The sequence below is a fragment of the Fusarium sambucinum genome, chromosome IV (genome assembly GCF_050947815.1).
Source record: "Fusarium sambucinum isolate potato_lamoka chromosome IV, whole genome shotgun sequence".
Classification (NCBI taxonomy): Eukaryota; Fungi; Ascomycota; class Sordariomycetes; order Hypocreales; family Nectriaceae; genus Fusarium; species Fusarium sambucinum.
Genome location: NC_139291.1, coordinates 1,545,864 through 1,571,786, shown reverse-complemented (window position 1 = coordinate 1,571,786; position 25,923 = coordinate 1,545,864). Strand labels below are relative to the sequence as shown.

The 25,923-nt window shown below is 46.9% G+C and overlaps 12 protein-coding genes across 12 annotated transcripts; 9 read left to right on the top strand and 3 right to left on the bottom strand.

The window, feature by feature from the left end:
* Positions 1–335: 335 nt before the first annotated feature.
* Positions 336–1,984, top strand: FSST1_000566 (Vta1 like-domain-containing protein; the record flags this gene model as incomplete). The annotated part of the gene is made up of 3 exons (XM_083231959.1): positions 336–438; positions 505–733; positions 787–1,984. The coding sequence occupies 3 exons, from the start codon at positions 336–338 to the stop codon at positions 1,982–1,984; spliced, it is 1,530 nt and encodes a 509-aa protein (XP_083090748.1).
* A 191-nt stretch (positions 1,985–2,175) lies between these two features.
* Positions 2,176–3,114, bottom strand: FSST1_000565 (uncharacterized protein; the record flags this gene model as incomplete). Its single annotated transcript, XM_083231948.1, has 1 exon — positions 2,176–3,114. One exon carries the CDS (start codon positions 3,112–3,114, stop codon positions 2,176–2,178), a length of 939 nt encoding a protein of 312 aa, XP_083090747.1.
* Positions 3,115–3,885: 771 nt separating this feature from the next.
* On the top strand, positions 3,886–5,509 carry FSST1_000564 (protein translocase subunit TIM50; the record flags this gene model as incomplete). The annotated part of the gene is made up of 2 exons (XM_083231937.1): positions 3,886–4,851; positions 4,898–5,509. The coding sequence occupies 2 exons, from the start codon at positions 3,886–3,888 to the stop codon at positions 5,507–5,509; spliced, it is 1,578 nt and encodes a 525-aa protein (XP_083090746.1).
* Positions 5,510–6,127: 618 nt separating this feature from the next.
* Positions 6,128–7,146, top strand: FSST1_000563 (GDSL lipase/esterase; the record flags this gene model as incomplete). The annotated part of the gene is made up of 3 exons (XM_083231927.1): positions 6,128–6,321; positions 6,370–6,671; positions 6,737–7,146. The coding sequence occupies 3 exons, from the start codon at positions 6,128–6,130 to the stop codon at positions 7,144–7,146; spliced, it is 906 nt and encodes a 301-aa protein (XP_083090745.1).
* A 1,697-nt stretch (positions 7,147–8,843) lies between these two features.
* Positions 8,844–9,473, top strand: FSST1_000562 (uncharacterized protein; the record flags this gene model as incomplete). The annotated part of the gene is made up of 1 exon (XM_083231916.1): positions 8,844–9,473. The coding sequence occupies one exon, from the start codon at positions 8,844–8,846 to the stop codon at positions 9,471–9,473; it is 630 nt and encodes a 209-aa protein (XP_083090744.1).
* Positions 9,474–10,185: 712 nt separating this feature from the next.
* FSST1_000561 (uncharacterized protein) lies at positions 10,186–11,784 on the top strand (the record flags this gene model as incomplete). The annotated part of the gene is made up of 1 exon (XM_083231905.1): positions 10,186–11,784. The coding sequence occupies one exon, from the start codon at positions 10,186–10,188 to the stop codon at positions 11,782–11,784; it is 1,599 nt and encodes a 532-aa protein (XP_083090743.1).
* A 732-nt stretch (positions 11,785–12,516) lies between these two features.
* On the top strand, positions 12,517–12,888 carry FSST1_000560 (uncharacterized protein; the record flags this gene model as incomplete). The annotated part of the gene is made up of 1 exon (XM_083231893.1): positions 12,517–12,888. One exon carries the CDS (start codon positions 12,517–12,519, stop codon positions 12,886–12,888), a length of 372 nt encoding a protein of 123 aa, XP_083090742.1.
* A 1,100-nt stretch (positions 12,889–13,988) lies between these two features.
* Positions 13,989–15,434, top strand: FSST1_000559 (transmembrane amino acid transporter protein-domain-containing protein; the record flags this gene model as incomplete). The annotated part of the gene is made up of 2 exons (XM_083231882.1): positions 13,989–15,332; positions 15,381–15,434. 2 exons carry the CDS (start codon positions 13,989–13,991, stop codon positions 15,432–15,434), a joined length of 1,398 nt encoding a protein of 465 aa, XP_083090741.1.
* A 455-nt stretch (positions 15,435–15,889) lies between these two features.
* Positions 15,890–16,705, bottom strand: FSST1_000558 (uncharacterized protein; the record flags this gene model as incomplete). The annotated part of the gene is made up of 1 exon (XM_083231871.1): positions 15,890–16,705. One exon carries the CDS (start codon positions 16,703–16,705, stop codon positions 15,890–15,892), a length of 816 nt encoding a protein of 271 aa, XP_083090740.1.
* A 3,189-nt stretch (positions 16,706–19,894) lies between these two features.
* FSST1_000557 (DUF3129 domain-containing protein) lies at positions 19,895–21,091 on the top strand (the record flags this gene model as incomplete). The annotated part of the gene is made up of 1 exon (XM_083231860.1): positions 19,895–21,091. One exon carries the CDS (start codon positions 19,895–19,897, stop codon positions 21,089–21,091), a length of 1,197 nt encoding a protein of 398 aa, XP_083090739.1.
* Positions 21,092–21,288: 197 nt separating this feature from the next.
* Positions 21,289–22,581, bottom strand: FSST1_000556 (uncharacterized protein; the record flags this gene model as incomplete). Its single annotated transcript, XM_083231849.1, has 4 exons — positions 21,289–21,742; positions 21,793–21,910; positions 21,963–22,341; positions 22,393–22,581. 4 exons carry the CDS (start codon positions 22,579–22,581, stop codon positions 21,289–21,291), a joined length of 1,140 nt encoding a protein of 379 aa, XP_083090738.1.
* Positions 22,582–24,264: 1,683 nt separating this feature from the next.
* FSST1_000555 (cytochrome P450) lies at positions 24,265–25,913 on the top strand (the record flags this gene model as incomplete). The annotated part of the gene is made up of 3 exons (XM_083231838.1): positions 24,265–24,561; positions 24,625–25,758; positions 25,812–25,913. The coding sequence occupies 3 exons, from the start codon at positions 24,265–24,267 to the stop codon at positions 25,911–25,913; spliced, it is 1,533 nt and encodes a 510-aa protein (XP_083090737.1).
* Positions 25,914–25,923: the final 10 nt, after the last annotated feature.

Genomic DNA, 25,923 nt, shown 5'->3' with positions numbered 1-25,923 from the left:
CAAGGGAAAGTGAAGCTGGGTCCTTTGATTCGACGGTTCTAGATTCAGCTTGTGCCACAAGTGGCGTGAGCTGACCGAATCCGGGGAAATATGTGGCTGTCTGATTGTGCAGGCGAACCACTAAAACCGTTACGTCAACACGAAGGCAGAAGTCAAGAGAATGAGGAGATCGAGATGGAGGTGGGGTAAGGATCTCCAAAACAACTTGGAGTCGACATTCAACTTGCGTCATTCCAGTTTAGTGCCCGACTTTTAAAGAATTATCCCTCGTTTCGAATCTGAGCCATTTCCGAGAAACTGTCAAACCTGTCAAACCCGTCAAAATACCGCACATTATGGCCGAGCCACTACCAGCCGTGCTCAAAATCCCCGAAGTGAGCCGCTTCATCAACCGCGCGAACCAGCTCAGAACCATCAAACCGGCCCTCGCATATTGGTGTAGGCAACCACCCAACCACATAATCACGACATAGTCTATACAGTTGCTAAAATTTTTAACTGCAGGTGAATATCATGCTGTCAACCAGATCGTAGGCAAGGGCCTACACAACTCAGACGACGAAGCCTTTGAGTTCACAAAGACCCTGATCGAGCGCCTCGAGACAACAAAGACGGAGCGTGCTGACGATGAGGCGATTATCGACAATGCTACTGGACAAGCCTACGTTGAGCAGTTTGCCCAGCAGACGTTTGATCGCGCCGAGCGTACCCTGCGAGCTGATAAAGTGTCGAGGTACGTCATGGTGTCAATACCATGCCCCAACCTACGAAACTGACACATTCTAGACAAACCGCCGACACATTCGACGCTGCTGCAACATTCTTCGATCTTACCCGCGAATGGGGCGAGCCTGACCCCGAGGTTGTAAAGAAGATCAAGTTCGCAAAATGGAACGCTGCTCGAATTCTCAAGGCAATTCGCGAGGGCAAAGACCCCAATGAAACAAACCCCAGAGCGCCAGAGCCCGAACCCAGTGTTGGCCTGGATCCATCTGACCCCGAGGTTCAACTCTTGACGGGAGGTCAACGAACTACGGTAGAAGATGCACCAGACGGTGGAGAGTCGCCCAAAGTTGTCACACCTACAGAGGCGCCATCAAAAGACCCAACTGACCCTAGTTATTTCCCACCCCAAGCTGAACCAGAGGGACAGGCACCAGAGCCTTTTGTCCCATCACCTATGAGCACAAGCTCTACCCCAGGTGGTGAACTCGGTCGTCCACCAGTCGGTCTACCACCTGATGTTTCTCCCGCAGCAGAGTCTCCAGCACAACCAGCAACACAGCCTTCAACTGATGCCCCCTCGTCCATGGAGATATCCGACGACCACGATGCTCTTGCAAGACCTATGATGCCTCATCTTAATTCGTCGCACCCCGGAAAGCCCCCAGGCATGGAATCACCAGCACCACTTTCTGCTGCTGCGGCTGCCAGACCATTCCTACCTCACCTTGCTACATCACACCCTAAGGCACCAGGTGTTGAAACACCATCACCCATTGAAGCTGCTGCAAACGCAAGGCCCTTTTTGCCTCACCTCACTTCTTCAGCTATTGGAAATGGACCAGTGCCTCCAAGGGGACCCCCTCCATCCAGTAACCCTTTGCATCCTGGTAAGGTACCAATTGATCACTCGAATCCTCTAAATGCCGCAGCAGCCGCAAGGCCATGGCTGCCCCATCTTGCTTCCGCTCCTCCTGGAAAGGGATCGGTTTCTGAACCTCAAGGACCTCCCGCTGTCGAACCCATCAGACCGATGATGCCACATCTTGCCTCTTCACACCCTGGAAAGTCACCGGCTCCTTCACCTCCATCAATGACCCCTACATCTGCACCTGCTCCAGAAAAGTACTCGACAGACCAGAAAGACATCAACCAGGCTCAGAAGCACGCCAAGTGGGCGATATCGGCGTTGAACTTTGAGGATGTACCTACTGCAGTCAAAGAACTGCGGAACGCGCTCGCGATGCTTGGGGCTCAGTAACTTGTTTTGACTTCACGAAGCATAGAGATGGACAATACCACGGGTTGGAATAGCATTGAACTTGATATTGTTTCACTGCATAGATATAGCTAGATTATAGTAGCCATATACTGCATTATTGTATATAAAAGAAAACGTGCTAGTCGTAAAATTCATCAGAATCAAGAAAAATAAGCTCAGGCTGTATAGCACTAGGCCAAAGCCAATAGTCCATGCGCTTCATATCCAGGGTGGGGGAATCCTTCAGGATAACCCACCGGCTCAGCCCCTTCTACCTCATCGTCATCGGCGTCAGTCCATCCTCTTTCAGGACCCCATTCAATGCCGAGGCCTTGTTGCTCGACAATGTCCATGAGACCTTGCATCATGTCTCCGGATTTCTTGACGCTAGTCCAACCATCGAACTGAACAACCTGAAGGGAAGGCAATGCCTCCAACACATCAGTGAGAAGGTTCCGACTGAAACCCTCATAGAAACCCTCTGATCGGCGCCATCCTTGGAAGATATTGTCACTAGGGTCGCACTCGACAAAGACATTGAGGCGCTCAACATCTACGCATTCCGAGAGACCAAGCGCTGGGTTGACAACCCATCCACGAGGTGGCGCATTCCATCCAGGGCCAAGGCGCAATTCGAGAGATGTAACGCATCGTCGCTGCTGCGGCTTCAACCTTGCCAGCAGAGGCTTCTTACTCTTGAAGTACTTGCCAGGATAGGTAGGAAATAGACGGAAAGTTCGTGTGCTGTAGAAAGCGAACGTAGCTTCATCATGTACCTGTTTGCAGACTCGCATAAGACCAAGCTTCTTGTGTACACGCTTGTAATTTCCAGGTCCGAGATCTAGAAGTGTAGGAACATCGTCGTAGAAGTATGTGTAGATCTGAATACGCACTTCGGCGGGTAAAGAGAGGAAGTGGAATGGGTTTTTAGGTACTCGACGCTTCGTTTTAAAGGGAATGAGAGGTACGTCTAGAGTGAGGTCGGCAATGTTGAGTTTGTTCACGTCCTCTTCGGTAACGGTTGATTCGAGTGCTGCCTTCGCGGGAGGCGCTTTGCTAGATGAAGGCATCACAATGCGTATAGAGCCCGCTGGCCGAGAGGCTGAGCTCTTGCTAGACCGTCGTGCCATGATGAATGTAAGTTGTAGTGAAGATGAAGGATTCGAGGTGGCGATGGGGAGAATTTATGTTCAAGATAAAGCGGACCGTGAATGCATGAATCACTGCTAGGTGGTGATGTAAGGACGACAATTAATCGCCTTGATTGCTGGTTCAAATTTCTGGAGTGAGGCTTGTCATGAGGTGTATCATGGTATGTAGGTTGGTGTCGATTGAGAAGAATCCGCTTTAGAAGGCGGCGCGGGCAATTGTTAGTGTCGGGTAGCTAATCGGAATAATCGCCGGGATTTATTGAACTGTGGCAAAGTACGGAAAAGTTATCTATTGCTCGGGAAGCGTCTGGAGAATGCTCTCGAAAAGAAGTCAAGTTTATGTTTGAGGACCAGACGTTGGATGACAATACATCGCTTGCTATTGAATCTTGTCGTTATTCGAGCACTGCCTGCAATCTCAAGGAATTCTAACAGGTACCTATGAGGGACCATCGGGGCGTGACCGGAGAGAGTTCACGTGATAGTTCGTGATAACGATATGACGACACTGACAGTGCACGGCTAATCTGCGGTGACAAAGCGTCAGATCGCTCCACTTTGGCTTGCAGAACCGTGCGATTTTTTTTCCACAGCCGACTGCGCGATGCTGTGGTTATGGCGGAGCATCAGACCAACTTCGTCAAGCTTTACGTCTGTACCCTAGGCCATTGAAGTTTGACCCTTCACTTCACCACCCTCCAACGTCGAAAATCGCTCCAGTTCTAGCGACAGAACCTCCCATCATTCGAAATGTTGTCTAGAGTAGCCCAGGCTTCCCGCTTGGGCTTGATGACAGCTCGTCTGTCACAGCCCGTCGCATCTCCCTCTCTCCGAGCGATTCCCGCTACTGCTCCTCACTTTGCCTCGCCATGGCTCCGATCATACTCCAAGCGTTCATCCGGTCAACCACCCAAAGATTCGAAAAAGAAGCCTTCCCAGGCGCAAAACGATGCTGAGGCCGCCAAGACACCAGAGAAGCCCGCCGAGAATGATGTTAACAAGGCTAGCGAGCAATCGCCCGAGGCTCCCAAAGAGGGGGAGCAAATACCTTTCCACAAGCTCCCTGACTTGACACAGGGTATCCCCTCAACACTTTTTGAGGAGATGGGAGGTGATAAGAAGAAGGAGCAGCAGGCTCTGCAAGAAATGGAGGAGGCCGAGTCCAAAGGTGGCGAGCGGGACCGTTCGGAATATGTCTCTACTTCTGAGCGAAACCGCAAGTGGTGGACAAGATTTATGCTTACTGCGACCGCTGCCGGTGGTACACTGAGTCTTCTATACACGGGCCGCAACTGGGAGGATGCCATCGAGGCTGAGCGTCACTCTGATATTCCCAATGGTCCTGGCCCTGGATTGTGGTGGAAGCGTGCCAAGGCCCGTATGACCGAGTCCGTTACTTACTACCAGGAGCCTGCTTTCGAGAAGCTCCTGCCCGATCCCGACCCTACTTTCGAGCGCCCTTATACCCTTTGCCTGAGCTTGGACGACCTCCTCATCCACAGCGAGTGGACTCGTGAGCACGGTTGGAGAATCGCCAAGCGACCTGGTGTGGATTACTTTATTCGATACCTGAGCCAGTATTACGAGCTTGTTCTCTTTACTTCCACCCCTTATGCTACTGGTGAGCCTGTCATGAGGAAATTGGACCCCTTCCGCTTGATCTTGTGGCCCCTCTACCGAGAGGCTACCAAGTTTGAGGATGGAGAGATTGTCAAGGTAAGAACCTCTCTCAACCATTACTCTGCTTGCGCTAACAATTCAGGACCTCTCCTACCTTAACCGTGACCTGTCCAAGGTGATTATTATCGACACCAAGGCCAAGCATGTCCGCAACCAGCCCGACAACGCCATTATTCTTGACCCTTGGAAGGGTGACCGAAACGACAAGAACCTCGTCAACCTCATTCCCTTCCTTGAGTACATCCACACCATGCAGTACGCCGACGTCCGCAAGGTGATCAAGTCTTTCGACGGCAAGGACATCCCCAACGAGTTCGCCCGCCGTGAGGCTATTGCCCGTAAGGAGTTCCAGGCCAAGCAACTTGCTCACAAGCACAAACACGGCTCTGGTGTTGGTGCTCTGGGTAACATGCTCGGTCTCAACCCTAGCAACATGAACATGATGGTGTCTCCCGACGGCGAGCAGAACCCCGCCGAGGCTTTCGCCCAAGGCAAGATGTTGCAGGACGTTGCTCGTGAGCGTGGTCAGAGAAACTACATGGAACTCGAGAAGCAGATCCGCGAAAATGGAGAGAAGTGGCTCAAGGAAGAGGCTGCGATGATGGAGGCTGCCCAGAAGGAGGCCATGAACAGCATGATGGGTTCTTTCGGAGGCTGGTTCGGCGGCAACAACCCACCCGAGAAGAAGGCCTAAGCACGAAAGTGATGAGCGAGGTGCAAGCACATCTCCACTAATTAATGTCTTGTAATTTTCTTTTTACGTCGGGCTCATGAGAGAGAGCCTGTGATCATAATCATCTTCTAATTGGGAGACAGATTTATAGAAAAGCATGGTGATGACTTTGGGTATGGGTAGCATGAGGGTTGCACTGTAAGAGGCGAGGGACAAGACTTTGTATATTAGGTGTATGCTGGGATTGTTATGTAAAAATATGATGTAAAAAGTTAAAGCAATGATCATGAAGCTGTTCAATTGGTGTTTCTTTGAAGGCATTGCGCTCGGATGTTTGGAGTTGTGAGGTATTAGAAAAGTTGGTCGGTAGAAGCATAAGAGACGAAATTAGTAGGCTAGTGTATACTACCTACGCAGATTGCTTATCTTTGTACCCTAAGACTTAGGACGCATCAGACCGACAGACAAACAAACGAATAGCAATAACTGATTCCTTCAAAGTGATGCTGTGGCATAATTGACGATGTTTACATGGCTGTAAGACATAACACAGGCGTGGTGGCTTATTTACCGAGGTTACATCTCACAAACTTTCATCCCTTCACCGTAATTCACCACCTTCAACCCTTCTTGTCCAAAATGTTGAGTTCTTGGCTAATAGGGCTCTGTGCCAGTTCTTTGGCTCATGCACTTCCTGTTTCCGATTATGATACTCCCAAAGTCCCGCGCCTCATCGTTTTCGGGGACAGCTTCAGCGACAATGGGAATGGCTCTTGGATAGTCAGCAATGGGACATGGTCGGTGGATCCGGCTTATTACAGGCACTCATTTTCGTATGTACGACCCTTTCAATTGAAGATATATGTACTGATGTATCCCAGAAATGGGCTCAAATGGAACGATCTAGTGGCCAAAGACCTTGGTCTTGAGCTGATTAATCTTGCGACGGGCGGAGCGACGGCAAACAACGACTTTGTCGCTGGAGGCACAGGTGCTCAGTCAACTATTCCTGTTCCTTCAGCCGCAGACCAAGTCTTGTCGTTCTTATCGTGGGATAAGCCGAGAACCGACGATGTCTTCGTTCATTGGATTGGCGCCAATGATATCCTGTTCAACACGAGCATCACCGGAGCACAGGTTACGAGCCTGATCAACGAGAATGTTGATAGACTATACCATGCTGGTACAGCTCCCTAGGATGACTAGATGATTCCAAACTCTCAGCTATCTTTACTGACCCGAATACAGGCGCAAAAAAGATCATACTCGCCAACTATCTCAAAGCCACAACCTTTCCAGCAACTTACAACTCCCCCGACTACGACGTTCCCAGCGTTGAAGTTTACAGCAGCGATCTGACCCAAGGCCTTGAGAACATCGCTGCCGCTTATTCTGCCTATGCTCAGACAGCTGTGATCGACGTAGGAGGCTTGTTCAAGGACATCACTTCGGACCCGGAAGCTTATGGCTTTGAGGAGAAGTATGTGAACCCGCCTACAGCATGTCTTACTGGTGTTTACACGAGCGAGGGTGTACCACGGTACTTGTGTAGTGACCCAGAGAAGCATGTCTTCTTTGACTCGTATCACCCTGTAAAGGAGGTGCATGCGTTGATTGCGGAGTTGTTTGAACAAAAGATTCACCAGTTCTCAGGTTGAGACACCTGGGTAGCTTTTGGAATGGCGTTATAACCAGTCCAATACTGTGTTGATTCTCAGTCCTGGATACTCTGTGACATTAGATACAGAACTAATATTTCCAAGGTTATGTTAACCTTATGTCCTTTAGAAAGAGTAATAGTTAAGCTTTATATTTCGTCTAACATCATATCCCTCGCATCAAATGCTTTTCCTGCGCATAATCTCATGATTCAGATACCCAGAGACTGTTCTCGCATAGTTATGAGGCTCTCGCCGGCTTTGAGGCACGTTGCAAAAACATAAAGTTCGAAAAGCCCGAGTGAGATGGTGATCTGAAGTTATGATTCTTTGTGAAGCAGCTGATTGATACTGAACTCAGGTAGACACATCTGAAGCATATGGAGGGATATTGTGAGTGCCATTGTAGGTAGTAAGAAGATTTTCAAAGAACAGATGACTACAACGATGTTTCCCCCCAATGGCAAGTTGATTTATGCCCACTAGCTGGACAATACAAGTATACACAAGTACTTGACTCTTGCTTCCAAAAAGAAGCAGGCCTCGCCGATTCGAGATTTTGATGGTACGGCCACTGTATTTCTACCACATATCTTGACTCTGTAGGTCAGTGAGTGAAGCTTATTAGAGGTTGAAACTGGCCTGGATCTTGCGGCCGTTTGTGGAGGTGTCGTTTGATGGATGTACTACGCCACAGGGCAGCGTCTTGACAGGCTTGGCTTAAGCTTAAGCTTGGGAAGGGTTGCACGATAGAACGACCAATGGTGGCTCAACCTAGACTCGTGTGCTGTATTGATCAGAATTTTCCTCTCTATTCTTCTACCAGCCTAACTGTAGGGCTGGCGCTTCGGGCATCATTAAGGGTCTCATGGTGGTGCCCAAGGGCGGCCTTAGCATTAGGTAGGGAGACATTGGACATGCGCTAACTACGTGGCTTGACGCAATCCACAATGTGAACAATGAAGCTCAAGATATTATTACAAGTCACTGGATGAGCATTGTTGAGACTAACATCAATCATCAATACGTTGTGAGAATTCGGGGTCGCCTTATACACCAAGCCTGCAGTATAAGCGCGAGGCGGCTATTTGAACAAGATGGGGCTCAAAGCAGTGACTTCATCTCTGCCAGTGCACCCAATGCTAATTTGCATCAATTTATTTAGTTCAAAACTAGTTCAAAAGGACCCTGAATGAATATCTTATGCTTGGGGATTGATTGATGATTCTCGTGGGCGTCGATCATGTGGTTTGAGGATTGGTCTCCTGAAGGATCGCATTCCAGCAAACGAACATCACTACTAGGAACAACCAACAACCGTGACATCAACGAATTGTTGATGCAATGATTTACGAAAACAACGTCAATGTTGTCACAACATTTGCCTGGTCCATCAAACTTGAAGTGAGGCTCGCCTAATTCCCCTTGAAATGGGGACTAACCAATTGCAGGGAAAAGCCATGGCTTGTTTAATTTCGTCTGAAACATCCCTGCCAATTGCTCCCCCATCTTCAATCTTGAACCTTGTTCTCTCTCTCTCTCTCTTGAAGGGGACCCGCCCCGACCGATTCGTCTCATCTCGACTCCTTAAACTTCTGCAGCCGCCAACTCTCTTTTCTAAAACTGGGCTTTGACCAATCGTTCCTTTTTCCTCCCCCACTGATCGGATTCTCTCTATGTGAGAGAGAGGCGCGAACATGGCAGTCGACGACGCTACCTATAATCAACACCTTCACCACCGCGGGTCGGTAGACCAGCTGTTTGAGCTGGTGGATGGCCTCGACGATACCCAGATTCACTCTTTACTGGAGGATTTCAACAATACCGTCTCGAGCAATGTTCCTGTCTCTCACGGTATCGAGTTTTTCGAACACCCGAGCTCTATGACAAGAGCAAAGACTACACCAACGACGACTACGACAACAACAGCAGAGCCTACGAGATCGTCTTCTATTCGCAAGAGCTTTAATAAACTACCTCGATTGTTTACGCGCTCGCCAAGCAAGAGATCTGCCTCGGCACCGATACAGCGTCCCCAGACTGGTTTGCCGCCTGCGACACGACACTACCGACGAATCAGTCGACCTGTGCTACCTTCACTTGCCAACGGCCCAGATTTGGACGCTCTACTATCAGCCTACCTGTCGCCTGCACCAGCTTCAACCTCGCACAAGACCATCTCCCCATCGAGGTCGATATCCAGCAGCTCTACTCTAAGCATCGAAGCGGAAGACTCGGGCGTTGATTCGCTCGCACCCCTGGTCTTTGGCAGACCACAAAGGGAAGAGAGCCCGATGGGCGACATCATGGAAGTGCTGTCTTTCTAAACAGCGAATTATTATCCCATGGCGACGCGAATTACTGTAAACAGATAGCACACCATGGACATTTCTTTTTTGTCCCCCCACACACACTTTCCCACTATCGCTAGGCTATCTGCACTGTCCCGTTAGCTTTGCTTTTAACCATAGGCTCGGCGTTTTTTATTCCTTCTGTTCTATACGATCATTGTGGAGGCGTTTTCTTAATGCTGCTTTGCTAGTCAGGTACTAGTCTAGACTGTCACACACACACACACTCACTTGCTGAAGATGGATGTTACATGAGGAGGGAGGTCCACTTCTTATTTTATTGCTGTCATGTTTGTAGATGAAGTTATATAATTCATTACAATCAACTAGTCTACCTACTATTTCTACAATACCCATTCGTTTTCTTTGCGAACTCTGCTTACCTTGACTCGTTGTTATTATCACTGTTATTAATCCGCGCATCGTCATTTCATGGACTTGCTAGTACTGGATGGTCAGTGGGGGGCAACGAGATCCCTTGGAAATAAGCCTACCAGATGTTGTTTCCATGGTGGCTTACCTCCATTGCAGTAGGTAGTTGAAGACCCACTCAATTCTGTTGCCTGTTGTGTCTGCCTAAAGCTTTAGCAACTGCTTCACTTTTACCTAAAAGACGAAATCTTTCATCGCTTTGTACCATTTTTGTCCCGCTCTTAGGATATTTGTTATCTTTAGCTTTCGGCCCACAATGTCTGAAGACTTTTCTGCTGAAGATGTTATCAAATACAACAAAGACCTGACCTATCGGATCAAGAACCTGATCGAGCCTGATGATGAGCAGATCAAACAAATCATGGCTAACTTGTGTCACAACATGGTGCGGTTCGGTGACTGTCAGGATCTAAGCAACCCTCCCGAGACTATGAAACCTGATGTTTGGTCGAGCTTTTTGAGGCCTATCAAGGCTTTGATGAAGGTATCGCATCCGCAAAGAAACTTCATAACTGCCCGCATGGCCCTTTATCTGGGATTCCAATTTCACCAAGCGCATGATGAAAAGTTGTATCACACCGCAAAAGAGGCAGAAGAGATTACACTGTCGAATTTTTGCATTGAGTTGGACGATGCACTTCTCGAACCTTTGAAGAATATATGGAAAGCTAGTAGTAACCTTTCTGAAGATTTCAACTGGGTCTTTGTCGACGATAGGATTCATCTGGCACATGATGAGATAGTCATGAACGAGAGTAACCTGAAAATTGCACAAGCTCTATCGCCCTCCGAACGTACTCAGATTTCGAAGCAGGACGGTACAAAATTCCACTATTACAAAGAAGCATTCGATATCAACAAGGCCAACCCTACACTCTTTGAAGGTCTTATCCCGAGATGGGATTGCGGCGAAGAAGACACAGATGGGTTCTTCTGGACTGCTAGGAGTTCTGACGGACCAATTCGACTAGAAATCACTTGTGAGATTCGAGCTTTCGGAACAGATAATATTGAGAAGACTATCCCTATGTTTCGTCGATCCAGGCAATTCTGTCTCGATGCACGGCAAATTTCTGAGGGCGAGACGCGCAAACAAGCACACATCATACTGGACGAGATTGCCATATACTACAAACTTCCCCGGGAGATACAGGGTCATATCCTAGAATACCTCCCGTACCGCGAGCCATTCCCATACCTTCAGAAACTCGATCTAGCAGCAGCCTACACTCCATTTCCTATCTCGACCGGGCATTATTGTGCAAACTGCAAGATGTTAGCAGGGCGCCCATCGTCAAAACGGACATGCCCAGACCATAGCATGTGGATATGGAATCTACCACTCCGCTGTTTTAATGTGTTCCATACTGACCAATATCTGGGTTGGGCGCTGTGTGCTCATGGCGCTGAGTGTGCAGGTCATCACGACGGCCACGATCGAGAATGGATTGTTGAACGAGGTCCCGATCTCAGCCTGTTCATAGAGAAGGAGATGTCAAAATTGAACGACGAGTTTGTATCCTTGGACCAGGTTGGATTAGGTCCCGTTCGGAAGATCCGTCTCGACACAAAAGAAGAAGACATGGCTCGACAACAGCGGCTTGCCTCATGCAACGGAATATACCGGGACTCAGGCGATGATTGGAAAATGACGGGTGGCCTTGGTGGACTGGTAGATTCGATGCTTCATGGCAGAGTGTTGATCGGTGCTTGGGCTCGTGATGGTACAGATGAGGGGGGAACTGACCTAGAACCGGCCCAATGGGCACTCGGAAGTAGTCTGAAGGATCAGGAAAGTGCCCAAACCGCAACCAGAGATCTACATGCGTGGCCTGGACGCTGCGAGTGGTGTTAAAGGCCTAACAGAAACTAAACATCCTAAGAGAAGGGGTAAGATAGCCTAAGTTGACTAAGCTGTTTATTCTTTTTAGGCAAGAAACCAAGCAACGATTGAATCTACGTCTTGGATGTGTGTGATTTTGGCCTCAGCATCAACGGTGTCGAGGCGCGTTTGACGGACTTGTTGTCGTTTGGAGACCCGGTTTCTCATATTCGTTACAAAGGCTTCGCGGATGAGATCTAGATATACCACCAACTTCCGCCCTGACAACTGCACAATGTCTCGTTCACAATCGCGCAACATCCCAGACCATTCCATGCCACTATCTACGTACCCATCGGACGGCGAAACACTCTCTTCTCCCAAGAAATCCGGCACGAAAAGAAGAGAATTCAGTCAAGACTGGGATCATCTTGGCTTCTTTCGGCTAGCTAGCTTTGAGCTCTAATCTAGTAGATCATCTCAACTCATCCAACCATGTTACTTCTACGTCCATACATGCCTCTCCAAGGTGATGAGACTGGGACATCGTCAACATATTTGACACACATTGTCTGTTTTCTTTCTTTACATGACATGCCTCGTATCTTAGTTCCTACTCTCACCACCTCCAAGTGACCGAACATCAGAAACGCACTCCAGCACGCTGTACTTACTTCGCCTGGTTACCGTTTGAAAGTCCGGTAACAACCGAAGGCCCAAACGAGTCAGCCTTGTATCTACCGACATCTGCTGCATTCGATCAAAATGCTGTGGCCCGAACACAAGCAACCCGTCGTGAAGCGAGACCCTGAAGACTACTGGACAAATCTGACGAGATTCGTGAAACTTATGCATCTAATTCCAGGGCTAAACTTCACTATTATGACGAAACTTCACGTACGAATTTTCATGAAGTACTTGAAGCAAAACCTGCCCCAGTTGATCAAAGGCCTGAGAAAGGAACTGGGATCAGTGAAGAAGACATCTCTCACCCGAGACTCGGAGGAGAAAGCTGTATACCTGGATTTGATGAGCTCCCCGATTACACGACAACAGGATGGCAAGAGTGGCATATCACCACTAAAGATTGTGTTGAAGAGGGTTCTAACAGGGGGGAGTGCATCTCTTGAGTCATAACAGGTCTACTTGCAGCCTTTCGTTTGCACTAACTCTACCTTTTTCGGTGCTATTCGCTGCACCGAAAAAGTTGTCTATTGCGGTTGTGGAAACTAGCGGTTGTCAGGACCTTACTTCTCCAAGCCAGCAGAGCTTGGCCAATATGGGGATGGCCATACACCAGGAGAGCGCTTCTATGAACGCTTGCATAGTCGATAAAGGAGATTTGTCATATTGAAGGGACACTTTACCCACCGAACAGATTAGGCGTAAGCGTCGAGCCTATGAAAAATTGCCATGATTCAGGGCGTCTTAACCACAGACAATCATACGGCCTAAGTCTGTCCCCAGGGATACATTGCTGACAAGGTTCGACTCGACGAAGCCTTGTCCTTAGTTGACCAGGATATTCATCACATGACGTTTGAATGGCTGAAACCTGAAAGGGAGAACCATTTGAGGGTTGAAGTGCTTACCTCACTAACCCCAAAGCGCCCATTCCAAGTACTGATACCAACTCATTGATGTGACGTGCATTGAGGGCTACATTCATAATATTAACAGATATATAAGCCACCGAGTACAGAGCATGCACCAAGACATTCAGAGCTTCCCTTTCCATGAATAGGCTAATACAGTGAAACCGGAGCATGTGAGAAAATGCGTGACTTTCCAAAGAATAACCTGACAATTCTTTATTAGGTATTCTATTGTCTATCAAATTAACCCGGCTTTATCTCGTATCAAAGCTCTGATCATCTACTAATCCGATAGAGGCAACTGGATATTGAATAGTGGAAAAAGTCCAAATTGGCCCGAAGCGAGCCGCATCTAGCAAACACAAAGCAACCCCCGCTGATGGGGTATAACGTAATTTTTATATACAAAACTCCACATCATGAAAGTATTTGATAAAAAATTGCTCTGTATTAATCAACTTTTACGTACAATGTCATGGGGGCAAGATCGTGACCCATTGAGTCTGTTCTTTGGTCTGGGGAAGTCTTCCCCAGACCTTGGCACTTTTAATCTAATGTGATTTCTATATAAGACGAGTAGTCTATTCTGACCTGTCCATTATCCTTCTTTCAATCAGCTTATAGCTATCGTAAATACTCATCATGGATTCAATCACACCACATTCAAAGGCTACAAAAGACAGCCTGCACCCCGACCAAATCGCTCGTATCGACCAATCGTATGACCAAGCCCCCGGCACAGTTACCGAGTTTGAGAAACAAAAAACTGCTGAAGGCGAAGCCCACTTCCGTCGCCTCGGATGGAAGCGCCTCGCCGTAATCCTCATCGTTGAGGCCATCGGTCTGGGAACATTCAGTCTCCCTGGTGCCTTTGCAACACTTGGCATAGTTGCAGGCGTCTTCTGCTGTATATCCCTTGGTTTCATGGCCATTTATACAGCATGGATCATTGGAAAGATTAAAATTTTATATCCATCCATCCAGCATTATGGAGATATTGGTGGTTTGCTTATGGGCAGATTTGGAGAGGAGTTGTTTGGAGCCATGTATGTGCTACAGCTGATCCTCATCACCTCTTCATTCGTCCTCACTGGCAGTATTGCCCTGAACATTCTGGCCGACGGAAAAGTGTGTGGTCTTATATTCAGCGCCGTGTCAGGGTTCATGTTGTTTATCCTTGCTGTCATGCCTTCTTTTGCAGAGGCTGCCATCCTTGGTTACATCGATCTTGTATGCGTCATGACCGCCATTGGCATTGCAGTCATTGCATCGGGTGTAGATGCTGCGAACCAACCCGGAGGCTTGGGATCCTCAGACTGGTCAGCATGGCCTGACCCTGACGCAACTTTCAAAGATGGCATGGTGGCTATCTGCAACATCATCTTTGCCTACTGCTTCGCCATGTACATGACACCCTTCATGTCGGAAATGCACACCCCAGAGGACTTTATGAAGTCAGTTTGGACACTCGGTAGTGTTGAAATCTTCATTTATACCCTCACTGGTTCCCTCATCTATGTCTTTGTCGGCAAAGACGTAGCTAGTCCAGCTCTTGAGTCACTACCTGGTATTCTACCAAAGGTGGCCTTTGGCGTGGCACTGCCCATGGTTTTCATTTCTGGAGCGATTGGAAACACAGTTACTGCGAAATATGTTCATCTTCGGTTTTACAGAAACTCTATCGTGCGTTTTGTCAATACGCCCAAGGGCTGGATCACTTGGCTTCTTACACTTGCGGGCATAACAATCATCGCCTGGGTTCTTGGTGAAGCTATTCCCTTCTTCAACGACCTTCTCTCATTAAGTTCAGCGCTTTTTGTTTCTGGATTTATTCTGTACTTCCCAGCGGTTATGTGGTACAAGCTTATCTGTAGGGGTAAGTGGTATGCCAGAGAGAATATCCTACATGCTGTTGCTTGCATTTTTACTTTCTTCTTTGGGCTATTGGTTTTGGTTGGAGGAACATATGCTACGGCTATGGATATTGTAAGTTTTCTGATATTTGCAACGTTTGATGAAACTGACAAGTACAAGCAACACCACTATGAAATTGGAGCTTTCCGTACACCTTTTTCGTGCGAGGCTTGAGTTAAAGCTATGATTAGGGAGCTGAGACAGAATTCCAGCCGTTGGCCGGGTGGAATAGACTGATTATTGTGTAACATAGCTGGCGTTCTTAGAATTCATCATTTACCGGAAGGCTACCAACTTTTCCATGCGAAGCCTTAACACCCATTCAGCTGTTCTAAAGTTTGCCACCTAAAGTCTTAATAGACTGGATACCTTTTCTAACACTCCTTGTTGAAGTCGGTTCATGAAACTCGAAAAGTAACATGATTTATGATCTGTTATTTGGAACTCGGTTGCATCATTACAAGCCCGACAATTTGCAGCATGGGATGTAAGATAGCCTAGCCGATGCATCATAAGCTAAACATAGGCTGTAAAAACTCCATCTCTTATGCTGTAGCATAGACCAACCTATCAAGGCTATACCTCTCCAAACAGGATCAAAAGCTGTTGATAAGTTGATAACATATACATTATAGCATGTAACCGAGACCTTTTAACCGTGCACGCTGCCATCCTCTGTACTCTTCTTTTGACCTCTCGTCTGTAGGACCTTGATGAAGTGTTTGATAAAAAACGCTGTACGTTGCGTATTCTGGGCCAATACACAATGGGCAAAACATCGCTGTACCCCTTTCGACCATATAGCGATCCATACTAGTAAAGTCCTCGAGAATACCTGACTCGCAATGAGCGCAAAACTCCCGGCGGTGGGGATTGCACAGTTTGCATTCTCCAAATTCGGTCCAGGAAATCACCTCAGGGGCCTTGATTCTCCAAAATAGAAAATACCGCCAAACATTCAGCTCACGAATAGGAATCGTGAATGACTGGTCTGGCAAAATTGTTTTGGAAATGTTGAAAAAGGGACATTCAGGAGGGGGTGGTTGACCTTCCATCTGTTCTGGATCGTACCAGGGACTAATCAAATAGTTCTCATAATGAACTAAGTCTGAGTTGTTTTTGATATCCCCGTATCTCCGCCATTCGTCGATTATGTTGCAGACTACCGCCGGCTCTGTGGTCTTGCCATCGAGCTGTACAGATGTCATTTCGACTGGGTAGACTAGTCGACGGACATGTTGTCTAAGATCGTCTTCCGCCCAAGAAAAGATCTCGTACCAAAGTTCAGCTGGGAGGGTCTTGTTACCTTCCTTGGTGGCAATGTTTTTTGAACTACCACTGATTATATGGTCAATATAGGCAACAGTCCAAGAAGTCAAATCGAGAAGTAGGATGGCATTCCGGTTGGTCAAGCGCTTGACGTCTTTTCTGTCGACATGCTTCATGATTGCGGAGTGAGATGGGAGATATCCCGTTGTTGTGTTGGTTGATGAACAGTCGATTGTCGATTCTTGTTGGCCATGAGTCAAGTATCAAACATCGTGTCAGTGTGGAATCCCTTTCCTTTATATACTGCTCAATTCTTTTAACTTTGGGGGAAAAGTCTAACAAGACTGTATTGAGTTTTCATATGCTTTGAGATGCGCAGATATACTGCCAACCTTTACCGAAATTCCAGGCAACAGCTCGTATTTCTACAGGAACGGAACTCAAATAAGACAAAGTTTTGTTCTCATCCCTCAGCTTGGAAAGTGGAATGGGGTCCTTGTTCCTGGGTTCCGATTGAACTTTGTGAAAAGCATCCTCAGCTACAGCTCTACGGCACCATGGCCGATGCGTCAACATAACAACTCTATTGAGGAGAAAGATACCTTCAAATAGAAACCATATAGATTAGGTGTCACGAATTTTGAAAAAGCTGTGCATCTACGAAAAGGTAAAAAAGAACAATGTGTCATGAGATAGGATTTATTATCATTGTAAATTTCGTTTCCGAGGCTATATTGAAAAATGATACAAAATAACATAAAATATATCCGTATAGAATCTCGACATGACAGCTTACAACTATATGGGTTGTGTTTAGTTCCCTCCGTATGTGACTAAGTAAAATTGCCATTGTAATTGTCGTCAATGCGGCTTAAAATGAGAAAACCTCTTTTTAAGGCGAGCGAGATGCTCACCACAAGCGTTACATCTACTGTTCCTGGTCTTAAGTCCTCAGGCTTATGGTTAATAATAACCATACTAAGATTCTTTATGATCCCATTTAATTCGCCGAGTTTTTCTTGAATGGCCCGATTTTCCAAACTCAGTAAACCGTTTCCACTGATATCTGCTGTGTTATGCTACATGACCCCCTTGAAACGTTGTGATCCTTGTTTTTGTATACCCTGTCAGTTCAGACTGATAGGTTGAAGACATCAAAAATTCTCCATTCGGCTGCCATGCCGGTTAAGTCGGGCCAAACTTTGTAAGAGAAGTGTTTCCAGATTGGCGTTTAGCGACGCATGTCATGCACATCTTATTGGTGGCTTTTTTTCTCGATTGCCATTCGATACATTGTCGGATTCAGCCGAGATGTTAATCTACCCTTGATCCTTCGTATTATCGTACATGATCAACTTGACAGACGAGGCGGTTACACCCGAATGGTCGAGATAAGATGTGGCCAGCCCAGTGAAAGAACTTTCGAAAATGCGACATGGTCGTGTATAGGAGTTGAAACGCCTGAAACTACATGTCATTGATGCCATGGATTTCATAGGTGCGCTTGTTTTGTCTTGTTGTTTTGGGCGAAAGGATGATGGCATTTTTAAAGACATGATTCAGGCAAGATGACATGACGAACCTTCTATGGCCTTGATGCTGTTCGATAACGAATTTTACCATCATTCTAGCGAGAATGTCGAGTCATGCTAGTTTCTAGCATGTCAGCTCATGTTTGAAACCAATTCATGACAGCCATCAGCTGAAGTTTCTTTGCGACGCCACATGTTTTAGCCAATTCTGCTCTACGTATAATGGTTTATCGGCAGTTATCTTTTTTTGATTTGTCCCAGGTGTGATTCGTGTGGTGGCATGAAGATGTAATCGGAAAGAGGGCAATAGGGTAGTAGAATCGAGGATGATACTCTGCAATATTGGTTGGAACAGAAGCTGTCTGGTTCAAAACCTGATATCCTAAATTACATAACGTTGCACAACTCTTTTTCCAAAGATATTTTGAGGTGAAGCCGAGACTATAAGATCTTAGTGTCAACGTGAATAACATGAGAAGATCGTAACTGAAATTCAATTAATGTCCATTCAAGTTGTAGCTTATGATCATGTCAAAGCAGATTATCTAGTAAGAGACATCTCAAGTTCAGGATGAAATTTTCCATCCCCTAGACTGGACGACTTCAAAGCTTCAGGGCAATTCCTTAAGATTTGGGGTTTTATTGTGCCTTGGTAGGAGAGTTAATACAGAAGTGGGCCAATGAGAAGACAGGCCTGCAACCAGCAACTCAGCACAATAGCCTTACACTCAACGATATTTCGTCTAGACTATACTCTAAAATTAATTTCTTTCTTCTCTTTGAGATTGATTCCATTATCTAACGCTCAGACGATTCAGGAAGTTGTTGCCGCCTGCGCTCATACAGTCTGGGCTGCCACAATAGGCCTGTGTTTCAATATACGGCCTCGAAAGCGGTTGACCCAAACAGACCTGACATGCCAGCAGATAAGGCCGAGTATTCATCCTCGCATTGCCTAAATAGGCCACAATTCCATCTCCCCCAAGAGAAACTGCAACTTTGACTGTGTCGAAGTCTGTGCACTCGCGACGCCAAGCAAAGACGACTGTCACCAACGGGGATTTTGAGTAAAAGTGAAGCGTTTAAAACGGACATGACAGCCTGCCAAGAGGAAAAGAACTCTGATAATCGACCTCAGCTGTGACATACAGTCGACTCATGGGAAGGCTGTCTGGGCCTGTTGATAGAGTAATGCTTTGGAATCTTTGGTGAAGGGTAACTAAATTTAGTGACATGATCATCATTCGATTATCCTCGGATATAGAATTGTTTCGAGGTAGTAAACCCGAACAGTTCCTTGCAGTTGATCTTTAATGCGATATTCTGGCTATATAAACTGTCACTATTGCCAAGCCTGATAATGGCCGGGTTGTAAATTATCGTGAAACATGTGTCTAACGGTCAGGAAAACGATTCCACTTAAATCCCCTGGAAAGTGCCCAACCTGGTGAACGTCTATAGAGGGTCCTTGCTCTTGGCAGGTACAGAGTTCGGCGTTTAGCGAATGCACTACAGAGGCTAGAAAGGCCCCTGCCCCCTTCACACAACCCCCACTTTGTTATGATACAGGGGCCGTAGCATATACTCTACCTACCTGAATTACCTAGCACTCCAGGGTATCAGAGAATGGATCTCCATCACAGATATGTATATATACTGAATTCAAGTCGTATGTTTTTACTCTCTTGTCATCATCAGCTTCAGTCTTTTGAACAAGCAATCAAATCTTCTCTTCTTTCTTTCAAGGTCCTGGTGATCGTCTTTTTTGTACTTTCTTTACTCCTTCTTTGAATCTTTTATATCATTGTGCCGGCACATTTCTTCTTATCCAATATGCATTCCTTCAACATTCTCCTTTCCTCTTCTCTCTTCGCCTTGACCCAGGCTCACTCGGTCATCCTCGGTGCTCAGGGTCTCGATACTTCTCCCAACAGTATCGGATTCCAAGTCGACCCCGAAATTGCTCGCAACTGCATCACCATCAACCCCTGCCAACAAGATGCCACCATCATCCGCGATGCCGAGATCACCGCCAACATTGTGAACCAGTGTGGTCGTAACGAGATCTCTGGAAACATTGACGTCGGCGAGAACACCGAGAACGCCATCGCTGCCCAGCAGGTCACTCAAGTTGAGGCTGGTGGTGAGCTCACTGTCACTATCCACCAAGTCAACGCCGACGGTGCTGGTCCTTATTTCTGTGATCTCGACGAGAGCAGCAACACAAACACCAACATCCAGAATTTGACCGTCACGAACAACGTTCCCGGATCAAATGGTCTATCTCAAGCCAAGACACAGGCCTTCAACATCACAGTCAAGATGCCCGATGACCTCAACTGCTTCGGTGCCTCCACCGGAAACATCTGCACTGTCCGATGCCGTAACAGCGCTCTTGCTGGTCCCTTCGGTGGTTGTTTCGCCGTCCAGCAGGCTGACACTGACAAGAAGACCAACTCTCCCCAGAGTATCAAGACCACCCAGACCTTCAACGGTATCAACGCTCAGATCCTCCAGAACCAGAAGGATTTCGAGGACGCTGTTACTGCCAACGAGAACGCTGGATCTGATGAGGCTGCTCAAAACAAGGCTGCCGTTGATGCTCTTCTCGGTGCTACTGTTGTGACATCGGCTTTCGCTACCGAGACTCCTACTGTTGCTGTTGGTCGACCTCCTGCTGCTACTGCTGACCCTAACCAGGGTAATAATGGCAAGGTTGGTGAAAACAACGGTGACAACAACGGAGGTAACAACGGTGGTAACAACGGAGGCAACAACGGTGGTAACAATGGTGATAACAATGGTGGTAACCGAGGTGGAAACGGCGGCAACAACGGCGGTAACGGAGGCAACAATGGCCAAGGAAACGGCGGAAACGGAGGAAACGGAGGCAACCCCTTCGGTGGTAACCGAGGTGGCAATGGCGGTAACCCCTTTGGCGGTAACGGTGGCAACCCCTTTGGAGGTAACGGACAGAAGACCAAGCGTGGTTTCAGCAACCGTCGCTGGTCCAAGCGAACTGTCTTCTAAACAGGAGTATGGGATACGGATAGAAGGAAAATATGGATGGTATCGTCCAAAGGTTTGGGGACAATGGTATAGTCTTGAGAACAAAAATGAGATAGTTTAATTGATCTGATGACCAAATACTTTTACTCTGTCTTGCGACGTTCATCAACGTGAATCTATTGTAATCAATTACTACAACTAACACGTGGTTTCTAAGCTTATCTACTTTCAGATCTACCATAAGAGACAATCACCTCCCTTGTCTTTGTTATCCGTGGACTGGAAGGACCAGCCGCCTGAGTATTCTCCTGACCATTCTCCATTGCTGCACGATGCTCATTGAGGATACTTCTATCACTCTGATTATCAAAGTGTCTTTCCGGGTGAGCCTCTGTCTCGACAAGGGCACTCCACTGACCAGCCTTGTGCTTTGGTACAAACATGATATTATTGGGGATATTCTTCAAAGAATGAGAGTTCTCGCTTGACTTGGCCGTTGAGGGAAATACTTTGCGTAGAATGGGTCGAAGGGTCGGAAGGCAGGCGGCGATAATGATAAGGGCGTTTTCGGCTCCGGCTGTGAGGAGAAGTTCACCAACGTCATAGGTTGGATCGAGACTTGTTGCATTGGCTTTGAGTTTGGTGCATTTGATGATAGCAATGGATCCGGCACTGGAAATATTAGAACGAGATCGACATGGATGGCATGAGAGATAGCTTACAAGACACCAAGACTCATAGCAATGGCGACACCAAACTTTTCCCTACTCTTCATGTTGAGATTCCAAAGCATGGCCCATGGCAAGAGGGCCAGAATAAAGTCTGTAGCAGCAGAATAGGCTTGTATCAAGTTAGTAGCGTGCAATTGAGTCTCTAGACTTGAGATACTCACCTCCAATAAAGTACATCACTCCCAAGTAGACGTGAGGAGCCCAGCACTCACTGACTATAGCCGGGTTCCAAGTTGTCCTCGGGTCCTTGCATCGCACAAAGATAATGATTGATATGAGAAGATGTAGCGTGAGCATAGAGACGACAATAAACCACAAGAATCTGTGTATGAACGGCTGCACAGCTAGGCGCATCAGACTGATGGAGAAAGATACCTTGCCGAAAGCACATGACATGATGACTAGAGGTTGCGACACTTGGCCAAGGAGAGCAATTGGGACGGCCTTTTCAGGGACGTAGAGGAGAACCCATTCGATGTGTCGACCGAGACCTTTTTGGACGGCTAATTCGATGATGACTCCGTAAGCCATAAGGGTAAGCTTATCAGATGTTAGTTTATACAATTGAAGAAGCGGAGGCCATGTACTCACTAGAGATAATGTAATGACCCAGTCATCTAGACCAAATACTTTGCGTACAAAGAGTCGTGTATAGATTCGAAGAGAAACGAGAAGAAATGGTACAAAGACTGAAAGCCAAGTGACAGTACGAATGGTAGGCCCTACAGTCTCTGCTAAGTACTCGGTAGAAGGCGGTGGTGTATCAGCAGCTGATGACATTGTCGTGCTGGAATGGCTGTCTATAGACAGCGGCTTCTTTGAGTATCTCAAGAGTTTGCATCAGCGCATTGAGGTGTTTGTCAGGGATGGATGCGCCGTCGTACATATATACTTGGCTTCAGTATGCAGATTGGACATGCCGCAGGCAAACACACATCAGCTGAAGCAAAAAGAAAGCTACAGCGTATTATAGCTTTCTTCCGAGTCTGTCATTTGTGATTGGATGTACGCAATGTCAGAGAGTGAACACAGTTTATGGAAGAGGATCGGATTGGATACGAAATCAAGGGACTTGTCTCTGGGACAAAGAAAGAAGCAATTAACAGTGCAGAAGCGGACGTGCCGAAGACCGTGTACCATACCAGAATGCCATTAATTCAACGAGTCTCGAAGCTGGATCTGAGACAACAGTGGATACGAGTGGCTACAGTTCCTATAGGTTGATCAGAATACAATAGTAATAACAAAGCAATCTACAAGGTCCAAAGAGGTTGATCATTGGTATGTTTGTTCACTTACGCATAAGGAACACGACAAAAGTTGGCAGTAAAAATCTACATATCAATTATCAAGTCTGATATCACGCAACAAACAAAATTAGAGACTACTTCCTTACAAGGATTTTACTTTTCGTCAAATCTCATTGGTTCCAAAGGTCGTGAATCTGATAGATCATACTATTCCGGCATAAAGACAGTATCCACTTTCCACGATGCTACCCTCCTCTATTTTCTCTCGCTACGGGTTGTTTGCCAGCCGGGAGAGGAGGGGAAACTTGAGGTAATTGAAGGATCATGTGTGAGAAATTAGATGCGAGTTGTGCAGGAGATTGAGATCATCTCGGGTATGTTTAAGAGGCGTTTTAGTGCTGGTGTTGAAGAACTGTTGACTAGTTACCCGTCAAGATCAACGGCTTCTAGTTGTCTCAGCCTTCTTTCAATTCAAGACTCGGACTTGGACTCGGAGACTTGAGAGTATAGGCTTCCCCGCAAATTGTGTTATGTATTGACCAACAGTCAGAAATGCAATGATACGCAAACTCAACAAGCAAACAAAGAGAACCAACAACTCGATACCAATGTAATAATCACTTCTCACAATCCTCTACCATTCAGCTCGTTTCAACCTCGGAATCTCTTTGTCTCCTCAAGCTTCCCCGGGATAACCCATGCTAAAGAATGCAGTCCGTCATACCCGGCGCGTTATCTCCTCTTTTCTCTTTCTTCGAAACAAGGATTAGTGATTCGGGACCGTCACAATAGGAAAGTCTCTAACGCCACGTTTCCAGGGGTTAGAAGGGCCTTGTTCGTGCCTGTCTCTCTCTTTACTCGATTCGTTTTCTCGTACGTATTTCCAGACATATCATAAACACTAGCCCGGTTCTTGGTGGCGGAAATGGAAAGGTTACATGTGGGAATGCGGCACGGATTATTACATCTCTTGGAACCAAACAAACAGGTTCACTTTTTATCATACTCTCATCTAAGCGTTTATGCAGATCAGGAACAGGGTTACTCGCTGTCTATCCAATAACCAACCCTTCCAGCTCCCAGGAAAAAGCAATATAGTCTACGTCGTTTCTCCTCTTTCTCTCAAATATGATATTTCCTCGCTTTCTTTCTGGCCCATTTCAGTTCTGGGGCATGTGGTACAGAAACGAATCTGTACTGTAGATCAATCAATATGGCAGTTTTCACAATCTCTTTGGGTTACCTCCTGTACACGGGCGTTACTTTTGTTGCCGCCCGCATATTATACGAGTTCTTTCTTTCACCCCTCAAACATATCCCCGGTCCAGGACTTTCCAAGTACACGGATTTTTACAGGGCATATCTCACTACGAAGGGGCATGTCGATGGTCACATTAGAACCTGGCACCGAACATGGGGCGCTGCTGTGCGTGTAGGACCTAATACCGTGAGTATTAGTGACCCAGATATGATCAAGGTCATTTACACCACCAGAAACCCCTGGCGAAAGGTAAGTAATCTAAAACCAGTAGTGTGACTTCAGACAATAATTGCCAGTTCTGATATTTGACAGACTAACATGTACCGCCCCAATGATGTTCTTGTCAACGGTCAACGCATTCAAAACATCTTCAACACTCAAGATGAGGATTTCCATCTCAAGTACACAAAACCCATCAGAGGCTTCTGGACTCTTCCCAAGATGCTCGAGGCTGAATCTCTCATGGATGAAACTCTTTGTGAACTAATTACTCATCTGGACAACCGCTTCGCCAGCACCGGATCTGTCTGCAAAATGGATGACTGGGTCTCTTACTACGCCTGGGATGCAGCTGCCAATATCAGTTTTGGTCGTACCTATGGCTTCATGGAGAAGGGGGGTGATGTAGAGGATATCATTGCTGAAAGCACTGCTGGACTCAAGTACTTTGCCCCTGTTAGCCAAATCCCCTGGCTTGATGAGTGGCTGGACAAGAACCCCATTCATCGAGTTGGTCCTCGTCCTCTTGTCAACGGAGTCATCTACACTATCAAGATCCTCACAGAGTACCAGCAGCAACTAGCTTCTGGAGCCGCCAAGCGTAAGCCTGTGGACTTGTTCATCGACAAGTACAACAGTCTCAAGGAAACAGTCGACTATGTGGATGATCAGCAGGTTATCAACTGGCTCATGCTCAACGTCCTTGCAGGTGGTGATTCAACAGCTGGAGCCATGCGCGCTCCTGCTTACCATCTTCTCAAGAACCCTACTGTGTGTGAAAAGATGGCCACTGAGCTTCGAGCTGCAAACTTGACTTTACCTGTTCCTCAATGGAAAGAGATCAGCCAACTGCCTTACTTTGACGCCGTCATGCGCGAGTCCATGCGAATTTCCCCCGCCGTTGGCCTGATCCTCGAGCGTGAAGTTCCCAAGGAAGGACTTGAGCTTCCAGATGGTCGGTTCATTCCTGCTGGTACAAAGATCGGTATTAACCCTTGTGTTGTCACACGCGATGTGGGCGTTTTTGGCGAAGACGTTGATATGTTCCGCCCTGAGAGATGGCTTCGTGGTAAAGGAGAAACAGAGGAGGAACATGCCGCTCGGGTAAGACGTATGCATGAGTGTACTGAGTTGATGTTTGGCCATGGATCAAGGGTTTGTATGGGCAAGTACATGTCTAAGCTAGAGATGTACAAGATGTTTGCTACGCTCTATGTTAACTTTCATGTAAGTCGTTGCTTCTTTCTGCTATCGAGACTGAGAACTAACTCTCTTTATAGGTACGGATCACTGACCCAAGTCATATTTGGAAGTATGAGAACAACTGGTTCATGTATCACAGAGATATCCCTTGCACAATTAGTCGTCGCGAAAAGGCATAAGCAATCATTA